This window comes from Trachypithecus francoisi, unplaced genomic scaffold (genome assembly GCF_009764315.1).
Source record: "Trachypithecus francoisi isolate TF-2019V2 unplaced genomic scaffold, Tfra_2.0 Lachesis_group20, whole genome shotgun sequence".
NCBI lineage: Eukaryota > Metazoa > Chordata > Mammalia > Primates > Cercopithecidae > Trachypithecus > Trachypithecus francoisi.
The window spans coordinates 43,276,311-43,299,184 of NW_022681466.1; the positions used below are offsets into that span (position 1 = coordinate 43,276,311).

The following is a 22,874-nucleotide window of genomic DNA, read 5'->3' on the forward strand; positions in this document are numbered from 1 at the left end:
TTTGGGAGGCCAGGGCAGGCAGATCACCTGAGGTCAGGAGTTTGAAACCAGCTTGGCCAACATGGTGAAACCCCCATCTCTATTAAAAATATAAAAATTAGCCAGGTGTGGTGGCCTGTAATCCTAACTACTTGGAGGCTGAGGCAGGAGAATTGCTTGAACCTGGAAGTCAGAGGTTGCAGTGAGCCGAGATTGTGCCACTGCACTCCAGCCTGAGCAAGAGTGAAACCTTGTCTCAAAAAAAAAAAAAAAAAAAATACACATGCACACCTGAATCCAACCACTTCTCATCCCACCCCCCTTATCCAAGCCACCACCTACTCTCCTGAATGACTGCCCCAGACTCCTATCTGGCCTCCATTGTTTCCTCTGTGGCAGCCCAACAAATGATTCCCCAATAGCAACCAGAGTGATCCCTGTAAAATGTAATTCACATCATGCTACCCCACCCCCTCCCCACTTTCAACCCTCCGATGGTTTCCCTCCCATTACACTCAGAATAAAACCCCAATTCTTTGTCATGACCTGCCAGGCCCAATAGGAGCTGGCCCCTCCATCCTGTCCCTCTGTCACTGTCCTCTAGCCACTCGGGCCTTCTTTCCGTTCTTTGAAACTACCAAGCTTTTTCACCCCAGGGCCTTTGCACTTGCCATTTGTTCTGCCTGGAATGCTCTTCCCCAAGATGTTCTCATTTCTGCAGTTCATTCAAGTCTCTGATCAAACGTCTGCTTTTAAGTCTTTTCTTATCACCCCATCCAAAATGACCCCTCCCTTCCATCATTCTGTATTTGTACATTTTTTCCTTGTTTTTTTTCTCAGTGGCTAAAATTATATATTTATTTGTTTGCTCTACTCCAACTACCACAAGCATAAGGTATGCAGGAGTAGGAATTTTGTCCTGCTTACTGCTCTGTCACCAGCACTTAGAATAGTGCCTCACACATAGAGAACTACGTCTACCTGAGTTTTTTTTTTTTGAGATGGAGTCTCGCTCGGTCGCCCAGGCTGGAGTGCAGTGGCGCGATCTCGGCTCACTGCAAGCTCCGCCTCCCCGGTTCACGCCATTCTCCTGCCTCAGCCTCCTGGGTAGCTGGGACTACAGGTGCCTGCCACCATGCCCAGCTAACTTTTTGTATTTTTAGTACAGACGGGTTTTCACTGTGTTAGCCAGGATGGTCTCGATCTCCTGACCTCGTGATCCGCCCGCCTCGGCCTCCCAAAGTGCTGGGATTACAGGCGTGAGCCACCATGCCCAGCCAACTTGAGTCTTTAGCTGAAAAGAACCTTCTGATTTACCTTCTACCTTTCTTACAACTGCCTTCTTTGTGGCTTCATTTGCATTGTCTGTGTCTCAACCAACCATCTCAAACATTCCCACACTGCAGTTACCATATGCGCTGAGGATTCCAGAATCTCATCTGTATCTCTAGCTTAGGGAGGTCTTTATTCTGAGCTCCACAGACATGGGTGTCCCATAGGAATCTCCAATTCTGGGTCCAAACTGAAATCATTTTCCCCCATAGTTCTATATTTCCTCTGTCCCTCTCCAGTTCCCCAAGTTAGATACCTTCAAATGATCAGAAAACTCTTTCTCTCCATTTCTTTTTCCCCACAGCCAATCTTGAAGAAATCTCCAATCTGTCCATTCCTCTCCAATGGAATGCCATTTCACCACCCTAGTTCAAACCACCAAAATCTCTTACCTGCATTACTTAAGTGTAACAGCCTCTCAACATATATTCACGTCACAGAGTTATCTTTCTGAAATGGACACCTGATTCTGCCATACCCTCCCTAAAAAGTTTCCCATCACCCTTAAGATAAGTCAAATATGTGAATGTACTTAAGAAGGTCCTTCAGGACCCAACCCATTCCTTCTTCAGACACATATCCTTCCATTTCCCACCTTAACTATAATAGTTAACCCAATTATTCAAATTCTATGCCCCAGCCACTTGGAACCACCAGCCATTCCTCAAATATGACTTTCTCTTGCTTCTATATCTCTGCATGTGCTATGTTCTCCGTATGAAATCCTCTTCGCTTCTGCTCCCACCTCCAACCTTTCAGGGAAGAACTAAGCCTAAACAGCATTCCCTCCAGGAAGCCTTCCCAGACAGACACCTCCAAGTCCGGGTTAAGGCCCTCAGACATGCTCTCAGAGCGCTCGGTACTTTCTTCATCAAAGCACGTGTCCTGTTCTCTAACAATTGTCTTTAACCGAGTATGTATAAAGAGGCCAGGTGTGGTGGCTCATATGTCTGTAATCCTAACATTTTAGGAGGTTAAGGAGGGAGGACTGCTTGAAGCCAGGAGTCTGAGACCAGTCTGGGCAACATAGTTAGACCTCGTCGCTATAAAAAAAATTTTAAATTATCCAGGTGTGGTGGTGTGTGCCTGTAGTCCTAGCTACTCAAGAAGCTGAGGCGGGAGAACTGCTTGAGCTCAGGAGGTCAGGGCTACAGTGAGCTATGATCCTGTCACTGCACTCCAGCCTAGACGACAGGGCCAGACCCTCAAACAAAACAAAACAAAGCAAAACAAAACAACCAAATTAAGCATAAAGATAGACGCTGCTTTCAAATTAACATCCTATCATCTTTCATAGCACATTAAAAAACAAATATTTGCCGGGCGCAGTGGCTCAAGCCTGTAATCCCAGCACTTTGGGAGGCCGAGACGGGCGGATCACGAGGTCAGGAGTTCGAGACCATCCTGGCTAACACGGTGAAACCCGGTCTCTACTAAACAAATACAAAAAAAGCTAGCCGGGCAAGGTGGCTGGCGCCTGTAGTCCCAGCTACTCGGGAGGCTGAGGCAGGAGAATGGTGTAAACCCGGGAGGCGGAACTTGCAGTGAGCTGAGATCCGGCCACTGCACTCCAGCCTGGGCGACAGAGCGAGACTCCGTCTCAAAAAAAAAAAAACACAAATATTTGTCAAATGAGTAAGTGAACCTCAAATGGAGATGTCAGTAATTGAATGTAATTTCCATAATGCTCCCTTTTAGGTATATGCAGTATTTTATCTTTTTTTTTTTTTTGAGACAGAGTCTCGCTCTGTCACCTAGGCTGGAGTACAGTGGCGTGATCTCTGCTCACTGCAAGCTCCGCCTCCCAGGTTCACGCCATTCTCCTGCCTCAGCCTCCTGAGTAGCTGGGACTACAGGTGCCTGCCACCATGCCCAGCTAATTTTTTGTATTTTTAGTAGAGACGGGGTTTCAGCATGTTAGCCAGGATGGTCTCTATCTCCTGACCTCGTGATCCGCCCACCTCGGCCACCCAAAGTGCTGTGATTACAGGTGTGAGCCACTGCGCCCCGCCGAAAATTCTTTTTTGAGACAAGGTCTTGCTGTCATCCAGACTGGAGTACAGTGGTGCAGTCATAGCTCACTGCAAGCTCAACCTCCCGGGCTCAAGGGATCCTCCTGTCTCAGTCTCGTCAGTAGCTGGTACTATAGGCTCATGGCACCACACCTGGCTTGTTATTTTCATTTTATTTTTGAAGACAGAGTCTTACTCCATCACCCAGGATGGAGTGAAGTAGTGCAATCATAGCTCACTGCAGCCTCGACTTCTTGGGCTCAATCTTCCCACCCCAGCCTCCCAAGTAGCTGGGACTACAGGTGTATACCACCATGCCCTGCTAACGTTTGTATGTTTTATAGAGACAGGGTTTTGCCATGTTGCCCAGGCTGGTCTCGAACTCTTTGGGCTCAAGCAATCTGCCTGCCTCAGCCTCTTGAAGTGCTGGGATTACAGGTGTGAGCCACCATGCCCGGCCCTAGCATCTTTTTAAAAATAGACAATCCAAATGCCCATTGATAGGAGACTGGTTAAATTATGACACATTAATACCAAAAAAGTTATGTAGCTATTAAAAAGAATGAAAAGACGGCCGGGCGCAGTGGCTCAAGCCTGTAATCCCAGCACTTTGGGAGGCCGAGACGGGCAGATCATGAGGTCAGGAGATCGAGACCATCCTGGCTAACACGGTGAAACCCCGTCTCTACTAAAAAATACAAAAAAACTAGCCGGGCGAGGTGGTGGGTGCCTGTAGTCCCAGCTACTCGGGAGGCTGAGGCAGGAGAATGGCATAAACCCGGGAGGCGGAGCTTGCAGTGAGCTGAGATCCGGCCACTGTACTCCAGCCTGGGCGACAGAGTGAGACTCCGTCTCAAAAAAAAAAAAAAAGGGTAACCAGGATATATTGTGAAGTGAAAAAAAAAAGGTTAAAGCAAAGTGTATAGCATGATCACTTTTCAGTTTTAAAAAATGCTCATTCAGGCCAGGTGTGGTGGCTTATGCCTATAATCTCAACACTTTGGGAGGCTGAGGCAGAATTGCTTCAGGCCATGGGTTCAAAACTACATATCAAGATCCTGATATGACTCTCCAACATACTGAGACTCCATATCTATTTAAAAAAAAAAAAAAAGAAGAGGAAGCAGCTGGCCAGGCAAGGTGGCTCACGCCTATAATTCCAGCATTTTGGAAGGCGAAGCTGGGAGGATCACTTGAGCCCAGGAGTTCAAGACTGGCCTGGGCAACAATGGTAAGATCCCATCTCAATTTAAAAAAATTGCAATCTCACTGCAACCTCCGCCTCCTGGGTTCAAGCAATTCTCCTGCTTCAGCCTCCTGAGTAGCTGGGATTACAGGCAAGCACCACCAAGCCCAGATAATTTTTTGTATTTTAGTAGATGCGGGGTTTCACCATGTTGCCCCCAGGGTGGTCTTGAACTCCTGAGCTGAGGCAATCCACCTGCCTCAGTCTCCCAAAGTGCTAGGATTGCAGACATTAGCCACCGTGCCCAGCCAAAAAAAAAAAAAAAATTTAATGAAAAAAAATGCTCATTCACACTTAGAAAAAGGCCAACATTTATTGAACACTTACTATTGCCAGGTGCTGTTTTAGGTGCTTAACATATATTAACTTATTTAATTCTCAAAACAGCCCCATGTAATAGGTACTATCATTACTCCCATTTTACAGGTAAAGAAGCAGGTTAAGTTCTTGTCCAAGGTTGCTAGCTGTTGGCAGACCTAGAATTTGGTCCCTAGCAGACTGGCTCCAAACAGTGGAAAAATATAAATCATTAATGGTGGTTGTATCTTAGGAGGTAGAATTAAGTGGGAATTTTGTTGTTGTTGTTACTTATTTATGTAAGATTTGCCTTTTTAAAGACAATAAATGTTACCTTTTGGGCATACACAAAAAATGAAAAGAATAAAGAAGAAAAATGCTATCCTGTTCACTGGTTGGACACAGAATAATTTCAGTTAAGAGTAGTGTGGTACCAGGCTGATGGTTCATACCTGTAATCCCAGCAATTTGGGAGGCCAAGATGGGAGGATCACTTGAGCCCAGGAGTTCAAGACCAGCACTGTCAACATAGCAATACCCAATCTGTACAAAACATAAAATAGCTGGGCATGGTAGGATGCAAGGAGGCTGAGGTGGAAGGACTGCTTGAGCCTGAGAGGTTGAGGCTGCAGTGAGCCATGGCTGTGCCACTGCACTCCAGCTTGGCTGACAAAGTGAGACCCTGTCTCTCTCACACACACACACACACAGGAAAGGAAAGGAAAAGAAAAAGAAAAACAATATTGTGGATCTATCATCACATTCCCTTTTGCCAGACTTACTTTTATTTTCTCTTCACAGAATGTTTCCAGAAGTGTCTACGGGGATTCAAGTAAGCCTGGGAGTTGGGGACTCTTCGAGTTTGAAGCTTTATTGACTGCTCTAAGTTTCAGAGAAAAAAAGTAACTCAACCACATGGCTGAATTTCCACAGTTGGTTGGAGGCAGAGCCTTTACTGTTCCTCTTTGATTCAGCCAAGGCCCCTAGCAGAGGGGAGGTGGCTACGCACAAGAGTGCTTCTTATAAGAGTCAAGACTGGGAACAGAGCCTATCACAGATACTTCTGGCCCACTAAAAGGGCACTTGAAAGTAAGCCCAAGGTGGCTTCAAGGCCTTGAATAATTTTATGTTGCCAAGACAATAACCAAAGAGAAGGAAAAGCAAGCCAAGCCAGCACCAGACCCCATTCCTCTGACTTTAATGTGCACCTGACTCCCAGACTGTCAGATGCTGGAGACTAGCTTTTGGTTTTTGTTTTGTTTTGTTTTGTTTTTTAATATTTCACCTGATAAAAGTAAAACATGGCGGCTGGGCACAGTGGCTCACACCTATAATCCCAGCGTTTTGGGAGGCTGAGGCAGGAGGATCCCTAGGAGCCGGGAATTCAAAACCAGCCTGGGCAACACAGGACCTCTTTTTTTTTTTTTTTTTGAGACGGAGTCTCGCTGTGTAGCCCGGGCTGGAGTGCAGCGGCGCCATCTTGGCTCACTGCAAGCTCCGCCTCCCGGGTTCATGCCATTCTCCTGCCTCAGCCTCCGGAGTAGCTGGGACTGCAGGGGCCCGCCACCACGCCCCGCTAATTTTTTGTATTTTTAGTAGAGACGGGGTTTCACCGTGTTAGCCAGGATGGTCTCGACCTCCTGACCTCGTGATCTGCCGGCCTCCAGAAGTGCTGGGATTACGGGCGTGAGCCACCGCACTGGGCTTTTTTTTTTTTTTTTTTTTTGTGAGACAGAGTCTTGCTCTGTCTCCCAGGCTGGAGTGCAGTGGTGCGATCTCGGCTCACTGCAACCTCCGCCTCCTGGGTTCAAATGATTCTCATGCCTCAGCTTCCCAAGTAGCTGGGATTACAGGCGCCCGCCACCATGTTCAGACAAGTTTTATATTTTTAGTAGAAACGGGGTTTCACCACATTGGCCAGGCTGGTCTCGAACTCCTGACCTCATGATCCGCACACCTCAGCCTCCCAAAGTGCTGGGGTTACAGGCGTGAGCCACCATGCCTGGCCAGGAAGACCCCATCGAAAAGAAAAGAAAGGAAAAGAAAAGAGAAGAGGAGAGGAGAGGAGAGGAGAGGAGAGGGGAAAGGAAAGGGGAAAGGAAAGGGGAAAGGAAAGGAGGAAAACATGATTACAGAATATAAAGCTCAGTAATAACATCACTACCCTGAGATAACCAGTTTTGATATTTTAGTACATTTCCTTCTAGTCTTTTTAAAAAGTTCATATATATAATATGTTAAATATATACATATCTATTTCAAAATTTGGACCACACTATACATATAGTTTTGCATCTTTTTTCCCACTTAATGTTATATTGTAAACATTTTCTCCGACAAAAGATTGTTTGAAAAATAATTTTTAGTGACAACATAATACCTTGGCATATGGATGTGACCATCTTTAACTTTTTTTTTTTTTGAGACGGAGTCTCACTCTTGTGCCCCAGGCTGGAGTACAATGGTGTGATCTCGGCTCACTGCAAGCTCCACCTCCTGGGTTCAGGCCATTCTCCTGCCTCAGCCTCCGAAGTAGCTGGGATTACAGGCGCCTGCCACCACACCTGGCTAATTTTTTGTATTTTTAGTAGAGACAGGGTTTCACCATGTTGGCCAGACTGGTCTCGAACTCCTGACCTCAGGTAATCCACCCGCCTCGGCCTCCCAAAGTCCTGGGATTACAAGCGTGAGCCACCGCACCCGGCTGTGATCATCTTTATTTGAATAGCTCAGGATCTTTACCAGATCTAGAGACAGCAGAACAAATTCAAGGAAGGGTTCATTTCTGCCTTTCCTATTAACTGCAGGAGAGAGACTGCAGGGCACCACTAGGGGTCAGTGCAGAGCCATCATCACAGGAGCCTTTACTGTGCCTTATAGTAAACGTCTTGATGTAAGATAATTGGTTATGCAACAGTCCATATTAATAAAGATTCTATATATTACATTAGAGATCTATTCACATGACTAGCCATGTTCCCTTTAAGAGCAGACTCCCTTAGTACAGACTTCTCAGATTATAAGTGATAAGATTCCTCCAAATTAATTTCCAAAACAGAGCTATTTTATAAGCCAAAGTCTATCAGTATAAGATGTGGTATTAGACCTGTTCTTACCTGCTTGGTATGAGATCATCTGTGCATAAAATGCTTAGTGAAAGTGTTTTATAGGTTTGTTGGGAAAATCAAATAAATAACATGTAAAAGTATTTTATAAATTATGAAGCGGGGGCCGGGCGCGGTGGCTCAAGCCTGTCATCCCAGCACTTTGGGAGGCCGAGATGGGCGAATCACGAGGTCAGGAGATCGAGACCCTCCTGGCTAATACGGTGAAACCCTGTCTCTACTTAAAAATACAAAAAACTAGCCGGGCGACGAGGCGGGCGCCTGTAGTCCCAGCTACTCGGGAGGCTGAGGCAGGAGAATGGCGTAAACCCGGGAGGCGGAGCTTGCAGTGAGCTGAGATCCGGCCACTGCACTCCAGCCTGGGTGGCAGAGCAAGACTCCGTTTCAAAAAAAATTAAAAATAAAAAAAATAAAAATAAATTATGAAGCTGCATATAAATGCAAAGTTGCTCTTTTTTAATGATAAGCAATTCAGATATTTGGGCAAGCGGCATAACCATGGATTATTTCACTCGTTTTCTTCCTCGTAGCCCTTGTTCTCCAGCTATTGACATCACTGTGGAGTCAGTAATTCTTTTCCTAGAAGCTGAAGCTATCATTTACAGTAAATTTTGTTTTAGTTCTTTGCCATCCTTATTTACCTAAGGCTCCTTCAGGAAAATTACTCTGAGCTCAGAATTAGCTTAAATAACTTATAAATAGGTGTATAACAGGGATCAGAAAGCCACTTTAGGCCTAACATGCTTGACAGACTCAGACGCAGGAGGTGGGAGTTCCTGGCCCTTCTAAACCCAGAAGTGACTATTAGGAGCAAAAGGTACCAAGGGCCCTATTTCCTACCGGCCAGGCTTCTTATTCAGCCCTCACTCTTCTTTCTGTTCACGTTTCCTCTTCAGTTCTCAGTGCCACATCATTTGGTATCAGAGATGAAAAGGATCTAGGGGCCGGGCGCGGTGGCTCAAGCCTGTAATCCCAGCACTTTGGGAGGCCGAGACGGGTGGATCACGAGGTCAGGAGATCGAGACCATCCTGGTCTACACGGTGAAACCCCGTCTCTACTAAAAAATACAAAAAACTAGCCGGGTGAGATGGCGGGCACCTGTAGTCCCAGCTACTCGGGAGGATGAGGCAGGAGAATGGCGTAAACCCAGGAGGCGGAGCTTGCAGTGAGCCGAGATCGCGCCACTGCACTCCAGCCTGGGTGACAGAGCGAGACTCCGTCTCAAAAAAAAAGAAAAAAAAGAAAACGATCTAGGGCTGGTTGTTCTCAGAACCAAGCTTTCAAAACCAGCTTGTGGTAGCCCTTCTTGAGAGCAGATCAATCTTCTCATTGGTTCACTGTGACCAATCTCAGGATGCATAAGGACCCAGGCAAAGCAGGCCCTGGCAGTCCCTTTTTTTTTTTTTGAGAGACAGAGGCTGGGTGCCGTGGCTCATGCCTGTAATCCCAGCACTTTGGGAGGCCAAGGTGGATGGATTATCTAAGGTCAGGAGTTCGAGACCAGCCTGGCCAACATGATGAAACCTGGTCTCTACTAGAGATACAAAAATTAGTCAGGGTGGCATGGCCCAGGGCAGTGTAGGGTTGCCATGGCGGAGCTGCAACAGCTGCGGGTGCAGGAGGTGGTGGACTCCATGCTGAAGAGTCTGGAGAGAGAGAATATCTGGAAGATGCAGGGTCTCATGTTCCGATGCAGAACCAGCTGTTGTGAGAACAGTCAGACCTCCATGCAGCAGGTGCACCAGTGCATCAAAGCACTGCCATGTGCCTCTGGCTCAAGCCCAGGCTTTGGTCACCAGTGAGTTGGAGAAGTTCTAGGACCACCTGGCCTGGTGCACCATGCATTGCAATGACAAAGTCAAAGATTCTATAGATGCTGGCAGTAAGGGGCTTCAGGTGAAGCAGCAGCTGGACGGTTGTGTGACCAAGTGTGTGGATGACCACACGCACTACATCCCAACTATGACCAAGAAGATGAAGGAGGCTCTCTTATCCACTGGGAAATAACAATCTTTGCCAGTGGCCACTGGGGCTGAGGGCAAGAATATATATATATATATATTTTTTTTTTTTTTATTTTTTATTTTTTTTTTATTTTTGAGAGGGAGCCTCGCTCTGTCGCCCAAGCTGGAGTGCAGTGGCCAGATCTCAGCTCACTGCAAGCTCTGCCTCCCGGGTTCCCGCCATTCTCCTGCCACAGTCTCCTGAGTAGCTGGGACTACAGGCGCCCGCCACCGCGCCCAGCTAGTTTTTTGTATTTTTTAGTAGAGACGGGGTTTCACCGTGTTAGCCAGGATGGTCTCGATCTCCTGACCTCGTGATCCGCCCCTCTCGGCCTCCCAAAGTGCTGGGATTACAGGCTTGAGCCACCGCGTCCGGCCAAGAATATATTTTTTATAAGGAATTGGGAATTTTAGTCTTCTAAGCAAAGTTTATGAAGAAACGAAGGATGGCCACAAGTGTAAGACATATGTCATTTGCCTCTAGGCACTGGTTCTTTTATGTTTCAGTTCTAAAAAATGAAATGGAAAAAAGTGGTACTAAATTGGGTCAGAGATATTACAGTAGAGTTTTAGAGCTTATATGTCCTGTGGCCAGTGCTTATCCTGCCAGTAAGGATCTCCCCTGTAACAAGCCAGAGCCCTCCAAGGTACCAGACTCTTCTTACTACACAGGTACCAACAGGCTGGCAGGTTAGAGTTGGTGGAGTTTAAGGAGAGATCTTTTCTCTTTGTTGACAACATCCTGTTTACCAGAAGTGTCACCACACCATTTTCGGTAAGTTGTAAAACAAAATTGATGAGGTCACTCACTTAGAAGGGCAAAAAAGTTTTCTGGGTCCTTGTTTTCTTGGTTTTGTGTAATTTATACAAGGCGATACAAGTTGATTTTAAGATGTGGAATTGGGAGGAAGACTAGTTTGGTTAAGAACTTGGAAAGGTTCCTTGTGGATCCCCATTTCTGGTCAAGATGTGGATGTACATTTCTTAAAATTATTACATGCCGCATCTTTCAGCCTGGAGACCATGCAAAAACATGAGAGGTGACGACACACTAATTATGGGAAGCATAATTACTGGCTGACGGGCCCTGAGGCTGTGTGTAGCAAAATGACAGGAAAATCTTGCAGTAACACTTTCCCGGTGAAGAGAAGGGGGTTTTGATTGTGATATATACTAGTATCTAGGAATGAACAGTAAAAGAGGAGCAGTTGGCTACTTGATTATGAGTTATGAAGTACTGGATTTGGAAAAACCTGGTTTTTATAGAACGGATGGAATGAAAGCCTAAACCTAGCATTGCCTACTCAGCTCCCTGAATTAACAGAGCACTATTGACACAAATCCCGGCAACAGGAAATTCAAGGGAGAAAACGTAAGCAACTTGGGCTAGGATGAGCCGACTCCCTTAGAGCAAAAGAGAGGCAGACCCCATTACCAAATACCATTTTTGCCTGGGGCTTTCGGAACTTGCAGTGTTCCTGCCCCGGCATGGCACCTTATTCTTTTGATAGCAACCTCATTGTATTTTCACCAACTTATTACTTGAAATGATAATAGAGCCTGTCCATTTGCTGTTTCCAGGCTGTGATATATTTTCCTAGTGGTTTGGTTTTAAAAATAAATAAGGTTTAATTTTCTCCCCTCCCCCCAACAAAAAAATTAGCCGGGCATGGTAGTGCCTGCTTGTAATCCCAGCTACCTGGGAGGCTGAAGCAGGAGAATCGCTTGAACCTGGGAGGTGGAAGTTGCAGTAGCCAAGATCACGCTACTGCACTCCAGCCTGGGCGACATAGCCAGACTCTGTCTCAGAAAAAAGCAGAGACAGACTCAGCCAGGCGCGGCGGCTCATACCTGTAATCCCAGCACTTTGGGAGGCCAAGTGTGCAGATCGCTTGAGTTCAGGAGCTCGACACCAACCTGGACAATATAGTGAAACCCCATCTCTACAAAAATATATATAAATTAGCTGGGCGTGGTGGCATGCACCTGTAGTTCTAGCTACTTGGGAGGCTGAGGTGGAAGGACTGCTTGAGTCCAGGAGGTCAAGGCTGCAATGAGCCGAGACTGTGCCACGGCTCTCCAGCCAGGGCAAGAGTGAGACTCTGCCTCAAAAAAAAGACAAGAGTTCTCACTCTGTCACCCAGGCTGGAATGCAGTGGTGCAATCATAGCTCACTGTAGCCTCAAACTCCTGGGCTCCAGTGATCCTCCCGCCTCAGCCTCTGGAGTAGATGGGATTATAGGTGTGAGCCACTGCCAAGTCCCTTATCACTGGCACTCGCTTTCCAACTGGGCTAGAACCTTAAGCTGTTTGGTGAAAGAAGGGCACAGAAGTCACACAAAGAGAGCAACAGATGATTGCACAGCAGCTCACACTGCCCTGGGGCAGCTCCAGTAAAGAGCAGTCCTGTGTTGAGGTCCTACCTTCTAGAGTAGGATCTAACACAGGATACCAGTTGAATAGCTTATGTTCTAGATAAGTACAATTCTTGGTGCATAGCTAGTGTTCCAGAAATATTAGTTGCATGAATGAATGACAGGTTTAGGTCGTAAGACCAGCATTAGACCATGGAGTGTCGGGATACAACTACATTTGTATGGCCAATCAAAAAAAATAATCCTGGGACTGTAGTAGTAGAGCTAAGCCTAGGGACTTGAAAGTTAGTCCAGAGGATCCCAACAGCTGGACACAAACTCAGGAAGACTCAAGAGCCATACAACAGCAATGCAGCAACCAATAATCACTGTGATTATTAAGAGTAGTTTCTAGTACATAGTGCCTCAGGGCACTTACAATTCCCACAGAGGCCAGCTACCTAACATCAGAGTCTGACCAGCTGGGTGGTCCTGCCTTGCATCCAAGAGAGTGTCGGGACACTCATCCAGATGGCTCTGAGACAGTAGCAGAGCTGACAAGGAGGCCCTACAAGTGAGATTCCTTTGGCTTCAAGGTCACAAGTCCTGGCTTTGGGCCTCCTAGTCTGCTGAGCCTCCCACTGGCTTTACTCTCAGAGATTGCTGCAGGAGCCTGTGTGCTGGAATGGGCTGCCACATTTCTAGGAAGGAACCCGGGAGCACATAGAGCCTGGTTATTCAACGTTGTCATAGACGTGAATTACATCTTCATGGTTGCTGAGAGCCTGGATGAGATGAGCGGCCTGTTCCAGGTCGGGCTCGGCCAGCTGCACCTTTGAGTTGGGGATGAACTCTAGTGCACAGGACACAGAACACAGGCCCAGGGAGTCCAGTTTCTTCCTCACTTGGTGCAGTGAAGAGGCATCACAAATAAACTAGGGATAAAGGAAAATCAGGAGGTGAGGAGCCAGGAGGTAATGAGACAAAGCAACACAGGACCTTGCAAAGTCCTGAATGTCAGTACTGGAATGGATCGCTGGGTTTGAGATATTCACTGGCAGGGGTATCATTTTCAATGTTTTGACTCTTTCTCTTGTCCTCACGAGAGTCGGACCTATTCAGTATTCACTCAATAAATGTTTGTACGATATGTGAACTCTTTGTCTCATCCGTACCCTGGGGCACAGGAAGGAAGAAACCAAGAGGCACGTGTAAGGCATCTATCGTGGTCCTCCCGGCAGCCCACCAAACACCCATGTTTTCATGCTTACTTTAAAAACGTTCCTTTCTTCTTCGTCTTCAGTTTCCTTGACATCCTCAGCTCCTGCTTCAATTGCCAGCTCCAGGGCACGCTCTAGGTTCACAGCCTTCTTCTCTCTGTCCTCCACTCCAACCACGATCACCCCCTTTTTGTCAAAACAGTGACGAGCTCCTTCAGCCATCACTCCTCTGACAGGGAAGGAAACAGGCTGGCATGAGTGGATGCCTCTAGACACTCAGCCTCCATAAAGCTCATCATTCTATATCACTGTCTCTTTCTCATCCAGTCTATGGAGTACACACAGACATGGAGCAGATCACTTCCTCAAGGAGGAAATGCAGCTGCTGCTGGATAAGGGAACAGCCCAAGAATGTTCCCACACTCAATTTTCTGCCTTGATTGCAGTTTGGAGGAAGCAGACTTTGCTCATCATTTCCTGTGCCATTAAGATGCCAGTACTAGTGGAGCATTTTAAGATTTGGGCATTATATGGCTACAGATGGGGATAATAGGACAAAGATCCCCTTCTACACCAATGAACAAGTCTTTGGGATTCTGCTAGTACAGACAACATTAAGGGAAAGTCAATTAACTCACTGGATTCTGCTAAGGAAGAAGTGTGCTTAAAATCTGAAACATGGCCAGGTATGGTGGCTCCCAGCACTTTGGGAGGCTGAAGCAGGTGGATCACCTGAGGTCAGGAGTTCGAGACCAGCCTGGCCAACATGGTGAAACCCTGTCATCTCTACTAAAAATACAAAAGTTAGCTGGGCGTGGCTGTGGGTGTCTGTAATCCCAGCTACTCAGGAGGCTGACGCAGCAGAATCACTTGAACCCAGAAGGTGGAGGTTGCAGTGAGTCGAGATCATGCCATTGCATTCTAGCCCGGGTGACAAGAGTGAGACTCCATCTCAAAAAACAAAAAACAAAACCCTGAAACACTAGCAGAGATCAACAGTACTTGCCTTGCAGGGAATTGGAACATAAAGGCTCTGTCCCCTACCACTCCCCACAGACACACACTTACCCATTCTTTTTTTTTTTTTTTTTTTTGAGACGGAGTCTTGCTCTGTCGCCCGGGCTGGAGTGCAGTGGCCGGATCTCAGCTCACTGCAAGCTCCGCCTCCCGGGTTCACACCATTCTCCTGCCTCAGCCTCCCGAGTAGCTGGGACTACAGGCGCCCGCCACCACGCCCGGCTAGATTTTTGTATTTTTAGTAGAGATGGGGTTTCACCATGTTAGCCAGGAGGGTCTCCATCTCCTGACCTCGTGATCCGCCCGTCTCGGCCTCCCAAAGTGCTGGGATGACAGGCTTGAACCACCGCGCCCGGCCCACACTTACCCATTCTTATTCAGGATATGTCTAATGTCTGATTGACACTTGTGGCCACTGTTAGATAGTGCCTCGATGAGCAGAGAAGAGCCACCAGGACCCCGACACGCATACAGCAAATACATGTCCTTGGTTTTCTGCAATCAACGACACAAGCACATTTTCTGTTTCCCAATTCCCTCCCACATGTCAGCCCAGAACCACAAGTATTGCAAAACTAACTTCATGGGATGGGCTCTCTAGGCTGGAGCCTGAGCTCTCAGTCTTTATTTTTGTCCCCACCCTCTGAGAGGAAACCCTAGAAGCAACTTTTGAGCTGACAGGAAGTACTACCCCTAACTTGGAAGGAGTGTTTCTCCAGTCTCTGAACAATCCATCAGCCATTCCTCAGCTTTGCTTCCTACCGTCCCTAACCAGATGCCACATCTAGTCCCCACCCACTCCCACTCAGACCCATCCTCTTACACTCCCATCCTGTAAGAAACCCAACGGTCAAGTCTCAAGGCTCCTACCCTGGGCTGCTGAGTACTGCTGTGAAAAATCACACACCTAGGCCTTGTCATAAGAGCTGCTGAAAACAGCATGGTCTCAAAATTCAAACAATTAATCCAGAGCTCTAGGGACTAATCTCTTCTGGGCCTTCCATGCCCCTACTCATCCCTTGTCCATGTATTCAATATTCCCCCACTCCAAGCACCCTGTCCTGCAACTTTCCAGGGATTCTTAACTCATAACTTCTCCCTTCTTCTTTCACAAAGGAAAAAAGGGCCACTAGGTGGGGAAAATAGTTGCTGTCTCCACCTCCTTCTCTGCACCATGGCCTACGTGAAGGCAGTAAGCATAATGGTTAGAGCACAGGCTCTAAAGTCTAACTATCTGGTTTCAAGTCTGTCATTTTCTATGTGACCTGAGTCAAGTCACCTAACCTTTCTGTGCCTCAATTTCTACTTACGGTGGTTTTCAGGATTCGATGAGATAACAAACACACAGTTTTTATCCATGCTTAGCCTGCAGGAAGTACGCAATAACTATGATCTATTAAGATAACTATTACTTCCTCAGAGCCTCCCTACCTGCCCCAGAGAAAGGTATACCCTCACATGGACTCTATATACCTGCCCCTCCCACCATCTCTATCACCCCCACCCTCTCTCTTTCTACTGGCTCTTCTCCTTTAGGGTATAAACATCTGAGAAACAAAACCTTCCTCAACCTAACATAAGGGCTTTCTCCCACACTGCCCCTTCTTTCTATAATACCTCATCTCCCTACAACTTGGCTGAGCAGTCCCGGGCTGTATGGCCCTGCATGCTGCCTATGCATCCTACTCCCAGTTGTGCCCCTAGAACAAATGACCAAGGACAGTGAGCTCCAGAAGCCTCTAGGCTGAGGGCATCAACTACATTGCTACCCTTCTTTCTGATAATTTTTTTTTTTTTTTTTTTTTTTTTTTTTGAGACAGAGTCTCGCTTTTTTGCCCAGGCTGGAGTATAGTGGTGCGATCTCGGCTCACCGCAAGCTGTGCCTCTTGGGTTCAAGCGATCCTCCACCTCAGCCTCCCAAGTAGCTGGGATTATAAGCATGTGCTACCATGCCCAGCTAATTTTTGTATTTTTAGTAGAGATGGAGTTTCACCATGTTAGCCAGGCTGGTCTCCAAACTCCTGGCCTCAAGTGATCCACCCACCTTAGCCTCCCAAAGTGCTGGGATTACAGTCGTGAGCCACTGCACTTGGCCCTCTCTGATAATTTAAGGTGTATTTGGTGGCTATCCAGACATGAGCCCTGTAGGGGCTGTGATCAATAAAAAGCATGTCAAACAGTACACACCTCCATTTTCAGCGCTGCCTCAATTGTTGACTTGGGCATATGTTTGCTGCGACACACCTCTAAAATATTGGCCAGGTTGCTGTTGTGCTCAGGGTTGGGGCCTCCTTCTGAGATTTAAAGAAAAAACAAAGAGTGAGCAAAGACATCTCTTTACAACATGGGAGAAAAAAAGGGATTTCCAGCCCCACCAAGCCAAAGGAGTGGCAAATCACCATTTAGCTCTCAGTTACCTTAGAATACCTTAACTAGTGTTTGAGTGGGATATGGAGAAGTACTTTGGGTTTTTTTTTTTTTTTTTTTTTGAGACAGAGTCTTGCTCTGTCGCCCGGCTGGAGTGCAGTGGCCGGATCTCAGCTCACTGCAAGCTCCGCCTCCTGGGTTTACGCCATTCTCCTGCCTCAGCCTCCCGAGTAGCCGGGACTACAGGCGCCCGCCACCTCGCCCGGCTAGTTTTTTGTATTTTTTTAGTAGAGACGGGGTTTCACCGTGTTCGCCAGGATGGTCTAGATCTCCTGACCTCGTGATCCGCCCATCTTGGCCTCCCAAAGTGCTGGGATTACAGGCTTGAGCCACCGCGCCCGGCCTTGGGGTTTTCTTTGTTTGCTTTTTGAGATGGCGTCTCACTCTGTTGCCTGGCTGGAGTGCAGTGGCACGATCTTGGCTTACTGCAACATCCACCTCCTGGGTTCAAGTGATTCTCCTGCCTCAGCCTCCCGAGTAGCTGGGATTACAGGTGCACGCCACCACACCCAGCTAATTTTTCTATTTTTAGTAGAGACCTGGTTTTGCCATGTTGGGCCAGGCTGGTCTCGAACTCCTGACCTCAGGTGATCCACCCACCTTGGCCTCCCAAAGTGCTGGGATTACAAGCGTAAGCCACTGCGCCCAGCCCGGAGAAGTATTTTGGAAAAGTACTTTGTTTTTTTTTTTTGAGACAAAGTCTCACTTTGTCACCCAGGCTACAGTGCAGTGGCATGATTTTGGCTCACTGTAGCCTCAACCTCTGGGGTTCAAGCGATCCTCCTGCCTCAGCCTCCCAAGTAGCTGGGACCACCAGTGTGCGCCACCACACCCAGGTAATTTTTAAAATATTTTTTGTAGATTCAGGTTTTCACCATGTTGCCCAGGCTGGTCTCAAACTCCTGAGCTCAAGTGATCTGCCCGACTCAGCCTCCCAAAGTGCTAGGATTACAGGCGTGGGCTACCACGGCTGGCCAGAAGAGACCTTTTTCTTTCTTTTTTTTTTTTTTTTTTTTTTTTAAGACAGAGTCTCACTCTGTCATCCATGCTGGAGTGCAGTGGCATGATCTTGGCTCATCTTGGCTCACTGCAACCTCCCCCTCCCGGGTTCAAGGGATTCTTCTGCCTCAGCCTCCTAAGTAGCTGGGATTACAGGTGCCTGCCACCACACCCAGTTAATTTTTGTATTTTTAGTAGAGATGAGGTTTCACCACATTGGCCAGGTTGGTCTTGAACTCCTGCCTCAAGTGATCCACTCGCCTTGGCCTTCCAAAGTGCTGGGATTACAGGCATGAGGTACCGTGCCTGGCTAGAACCTTCTAATTCATTGTCTTTAGGGATGGTTTTCATTCTGCTATGTTTTAACAATCTCCACTTTGTGTCAGATGAAGAAGGGACATAGATGGTAACAACACTTCCTGGACTCATTACTGCTTACTCTACTACTTTGTGCATAATAAAAATAATTTTATTTTATTACTATTTTTGAGACAGAGTCTTGCTCTGTTGCCCAGGCTGGAGTGCAGTGGCGCAATCTCGGCTCACTGCAACCTCTGCCTCCTGGGTTCACGCCATTCTCCTGCCTCAGTCTCCTGAGTAGCTGGGACTACTGGCGCCTGCCACCAAGACCAGCTAATTTTTTTTTGTATTTTTTTAGTAGAGATGGGGTTTCACTGTGTTAGCCAGGATGGTCTCAATCTCCTGACCTCATGATTCGCCCACCTCAGCCTCCCAAAGTGTTGGGATTACAGGTGTGAGCCACCGCGCCCTGCACTTCATGCATAATTATTGAAATGTTCACATGACATTGTAATCTGAGGGTAGGGGCTGTATCTCATAATCTTTGTAGTACTAGTGGCATGCCTGGCACAAAATGAACACAATTAAGTTGGTTGAACTTGGGCAGGGTGCAGTGGCTCACGCCTGCAATCCCAGCACTTTGGGAGGCCGAGGTGGGCGGATCATTTGAGGTCAGGAGTTTGAGACCAGTCTGGTCAACATGGTGAAACCCGGTCTCTACTGAAAATACAAAAAAATTTAGCCAGGCGTAGTGGTGCACACCTGTATTCCCAGCTACTCTGGAGGCTGAGGCAGGAGAATCACTTGAGCCTGGGAGGTGGAGGTTGCAGTGAGCTGAGATCGCGCCACTGCACTCTACCCTGTGTAACAGAGTGAGACTCTGGGCCGGGCGCGGTGGCTCAAGCCTATAATCCCAGCACTTTGGGAGGCCGAGACGGGCGGATCACGAGGTCAGGAGATCGAGACCATCCTGGCTAACACGGTGAAACCCCGTCTCTACTAAAAATACAAAAACTAGCCGGGCGAGGTGGCGGGCGCCTGTGGTCCCAGCTACTCGGGAGGCTGAGGCAGGGGAATGGCGTAAACCCGGGAGGCGGAGCTTGCAGTGAGCTGAGATCCAGCCACTGCGCTCCAGTCCGGGCGACAGAGCAAGACTCCGCCTCAAAAAAAAAAAAAAAAAAAAAAAACAAACAAACAGAGTGAGACTCTGTCTCAAAAAATAAATACATAAATAAATGTTGCTTGAACTTAATATCAAGAATTTTGAAGAAAAAGAAGCAAACAAATACCAGGCATGAGCTGAGGAGGTAAATGAACATTAACTGAATGCCTATTATGTGCCATAAACCATAAACTACCTCAGGGTGGGTATTACCCTTGTTTCACAGAAACTCAACAAAGTTAAGCCACTTGTTCAAGGTCATAAGTTAGTCAGTGACAGAAACCAGGTCTTCCTGACTCCAAAGTCCATAGTTTCTCTTTTTTTGTTGTTTTTTTGAGATGGAGTCTTGCTCTGTCACCCAGGCTGGATGGAGTGTAGTGGAGCAATCTCGCTTACTGTAGCCTCCAACTCCTGGGTTCAAGCGATTCTCCGGCTTCAGCCTCCTGAGTAGCTGGCATTACAGGTGTGCACCCCTACACCCAGCTAAATTTTTTTTTTTTTTTTTTGTATTTTTAGTAAAGACGGGGTTTCGCCATGTTGGCCAGGCTGGTCTTGAACTCCTGACCTCAAGTAATCTGCCTGCCCCGCCTGGGATTACAGACTGAGCCACTGTGCCCAGTCCAAAGTCCATGCTTTCTACAGGACTTTTCCTTTACTCCTACAAATGTCTGGCCCTAAATAGAAAAAAAGCCTTTTCAGTGTGGCGACCTAAGGGAGAAAAGACATGGTTGCAAACCTACCTTCCAAGGAAATGTGTCTTGGGGAAACATTAATGAAGCAAACTAAGGCCTAAGCACTTAAGTGATAGCTTTACTCAGTGCCCCTGCCACAACAAATAAGGTACTTAAGGCGACTTCAGAAGAGTTGATTTGTCTCTTCAGGAGAGTCACACATCTGCCCTGACCCTTAGGACTTGTTTCTATTAAGTACCTAGCTAGACCAGGATGAAGTCACTTCTACCTTACCGGCTTATCTTCTCAAGTGCAGCTCCCTCTCTGACAAACTGGCCAGATGCTCAGCGTCTGGAAAGGTGAGTGAGGACTTCAAAGATAAGTAGGTGTTTTGAGGATTTATGAGGCGGGCAATGGTGGGTACTGGGAAAGGAAAACAAAGTGAAGGGCCGGAGATCTAGGTGGGCCCAACTCCGAGTGGCAAGCGAGGCTGTGGGCACTGAGAGGGCAGCGGCAGCTAGTGGTGGGTGACAGTCAGGGTCTCACCTTTCACTGCCAGGCGGATGTTCAAACAGAGTTTGGAGAAGATGCGACTCCTTTCGATGTCCTTCGGACCCTTGATGTGCCTGACTTTGGACCACTTGTTGTGCCCGGCGGGGACAGCCGCGGTGAGGTGCAGCGTCCTGCCGGGTGCGGCACCGCAGCCCCGGGGCTCGGGGTGGGAGGGCCGGGGGTCACGCGGAGGAGCTGCCCCGACCCCGGGGCATCGTGCCAGCAAGCATCGGGCAGCGGCCCTGCTTAGGCTGGCAGCAGCCCAAGCCGCCATCGGTCCCGACCCTAGGGTTCAAGCTGCTAGCAGCAGCGGCCAGCGCCGGCCCGTCTATTCCATCGCCGGAACAAGCAGATCCGGACTCCTCGGCCACCTGTGCCGGTCACCTGAGACCCAAAGGCTTGGGCCCGCCCGGGGCGGCCCAACAGCTAATGACCCTGCACCGTCCCCGCGGCAACCGGGACTGGGGGCCCTTGATGGCGTCGCACACTTCCTTTACCAGGTTCGCTCCAAAAACACGTCCCCACTGCCCGCAAAGTCCGTTCCGCGGCTGGACAGTACTCGCTCCTCTCTCGCCCTTGAGCCGACCTAGTTAGTGCTCAAGCCCTCCCGGTTGGCTAGAGAGCGCCGGACTTTGTTTCTCATAATGGTCTGGTGGAGACACATCTGAGTTATGAAACTGACTTCGCTTCCAAATTTCTGCCTACATCTGAGCAAGTCCAGAATGATAAATATTTTGTTGTTGCCTCATTTTACTGGCAAAGAAACCGCTGCCAGAGAAGTGAATTGCCCAAACGTTTAATCTCTCTGAACGTCTTCCCTATTTATAAATAGGGATCTAATATTTGCTTTATCAACATAGGAAGGCTGAAAACACAAAATGAGCCCTTAGAGCTTTAACGTAATAAAGTTTTATGTAAATAGCCACAGTGCACTTAAGCCCCTAAATGCAAGAGATGGTTTGGGACAGACTCAGATGAATCACAGGCCTTTAGGAGAAGGAGAATGATCAGACAAGCCTTTTGGAGCTAAACTCCCCTCTTCATTTTCTCTCTGCTGTCTCGAAACAGAAAACCGAATCCGTTAGAAGATGGAGAGAAACAAAGCGGCAGCTGCTGAAAAGCTTTGTAGTGACTTCCGTGCTGGTGAGATTAACTCCAAAGGGCATGACGTATCCCGGTAGAGAAGCAGGACAGCCTGGCGCGGTGGTTCACGCCTGTAATCCCAGCACTTTGCAAGGCTGAGGCACGCGGATCACTAGGTCAGGAGTGCGACACCAGCCTGACCAACATGGTGAAACCCTGTCTCTACTAAAAATACAAAAAAAAGTAGCCGGTCGTGGTGGCGCGTGCCTGTAATCCCAACTACTCAGGAGGCTGAGGCAAGAGAATCGCTGGAACTCGGGAGGAGGAGGTTGCAGTGAGCCGAGATCGCGCCACTGCACTCCAGCCTGTGCGACAGAGCGAGACTCCATCTCAAAAAAAAAAAAAAGCAGGACAGTGTGAAGTTCAAGCTTGTGCCCTCTGCGGTTAGGCTGGGTGGCTTCATACCCTGGTTGTTCCATTTTCTAGTGTATCCTTGGGCAAGTACCTTTACTTTCCTGTTTGTTTCCTTACCTCTAGAATGGCCTTGTGGGGACTAAATGGGATAACAGATGCAAAGCACAAAAGCATAGATTTTATATTTTTTATTATATAAGAACCTTCATGGGGCTGGGTGCGGTGGCTCACGCCTGTAATCCTAGCACTTTGGGAGGCCGAGACCAGCAGATCACTTGAGGTCAGGAGTTCGAGATCAGCCTGGTTAACATGGGGAAATCCCGTCTCTACTAAAAATACAAAAATTAGCCGGGTGTGGCGGGTGCACATAGCCCTTCATACATGCTTGTACCTTAGCACTTACCTTTTAAAAAAATATCAAAATGTTTATATCTGTTTCTACCATAATACTAAATTCTTTTAGAGTAGGACTCTACTTTCTATGCCCAACACAATTCTCATTTTTTAAAAAATTAACAGCTTTGACATATTTCGCATATACAGATCACCAATTCAAAGTGTACAATGGGTTATAGAATATTCAGAGCTGTGCACAATTGATTTTACATTTTCATCATCCCCCAAAGAAGTCCTGTAGCCATTAGCAATCACTCCCTATTTCCCCCCAATTCCCACAGCCC

The 22,874-nt window shown here is 47.6% G+C and overlaps 1 protein-coding gene and 1 pseudogene across 1 annotated transcript; one reads left to right on the top strand and one right to left on the bottom strand.

Annotated features, from left to right (window-relative positions):
* The first annotated feature begins 9,581 nt into the window (after positions 1-9,581).
* LOC117067440 lies at positions 9,582-10,042 on the top strand (annotated as a pseudogene).
* Positions 10,043-12,720: 2,678 nt separating this feature from the next.
* On the bottom strand, positions 12,721-21,191 carry LOC117067439 (translational activator of cytochrome c oxidase 1). Its single transcript, XM_033184041.1, has 5 exons — positions 20,692-21,191; positions 16,774-16,880; positions 14,954-15,081; positions 13,621-13,798; positions 12,721-13,284 (listed from the first exon to the last, which is right to left on the bottom strand). Exons 1-5 carry the CDS (start codon positions 20,969-20,971, stop codon positions 13,084-13,086), a joined length of 894 nt encoding a protein of 297 aa, XP_033039932.1. The 5' UTR covers positions 20,972-21,191; the 3' UTR covers positions 12,721-13,083.
* Positions 21,192-22,874: the final 1,683 nt, after the last annotated feature.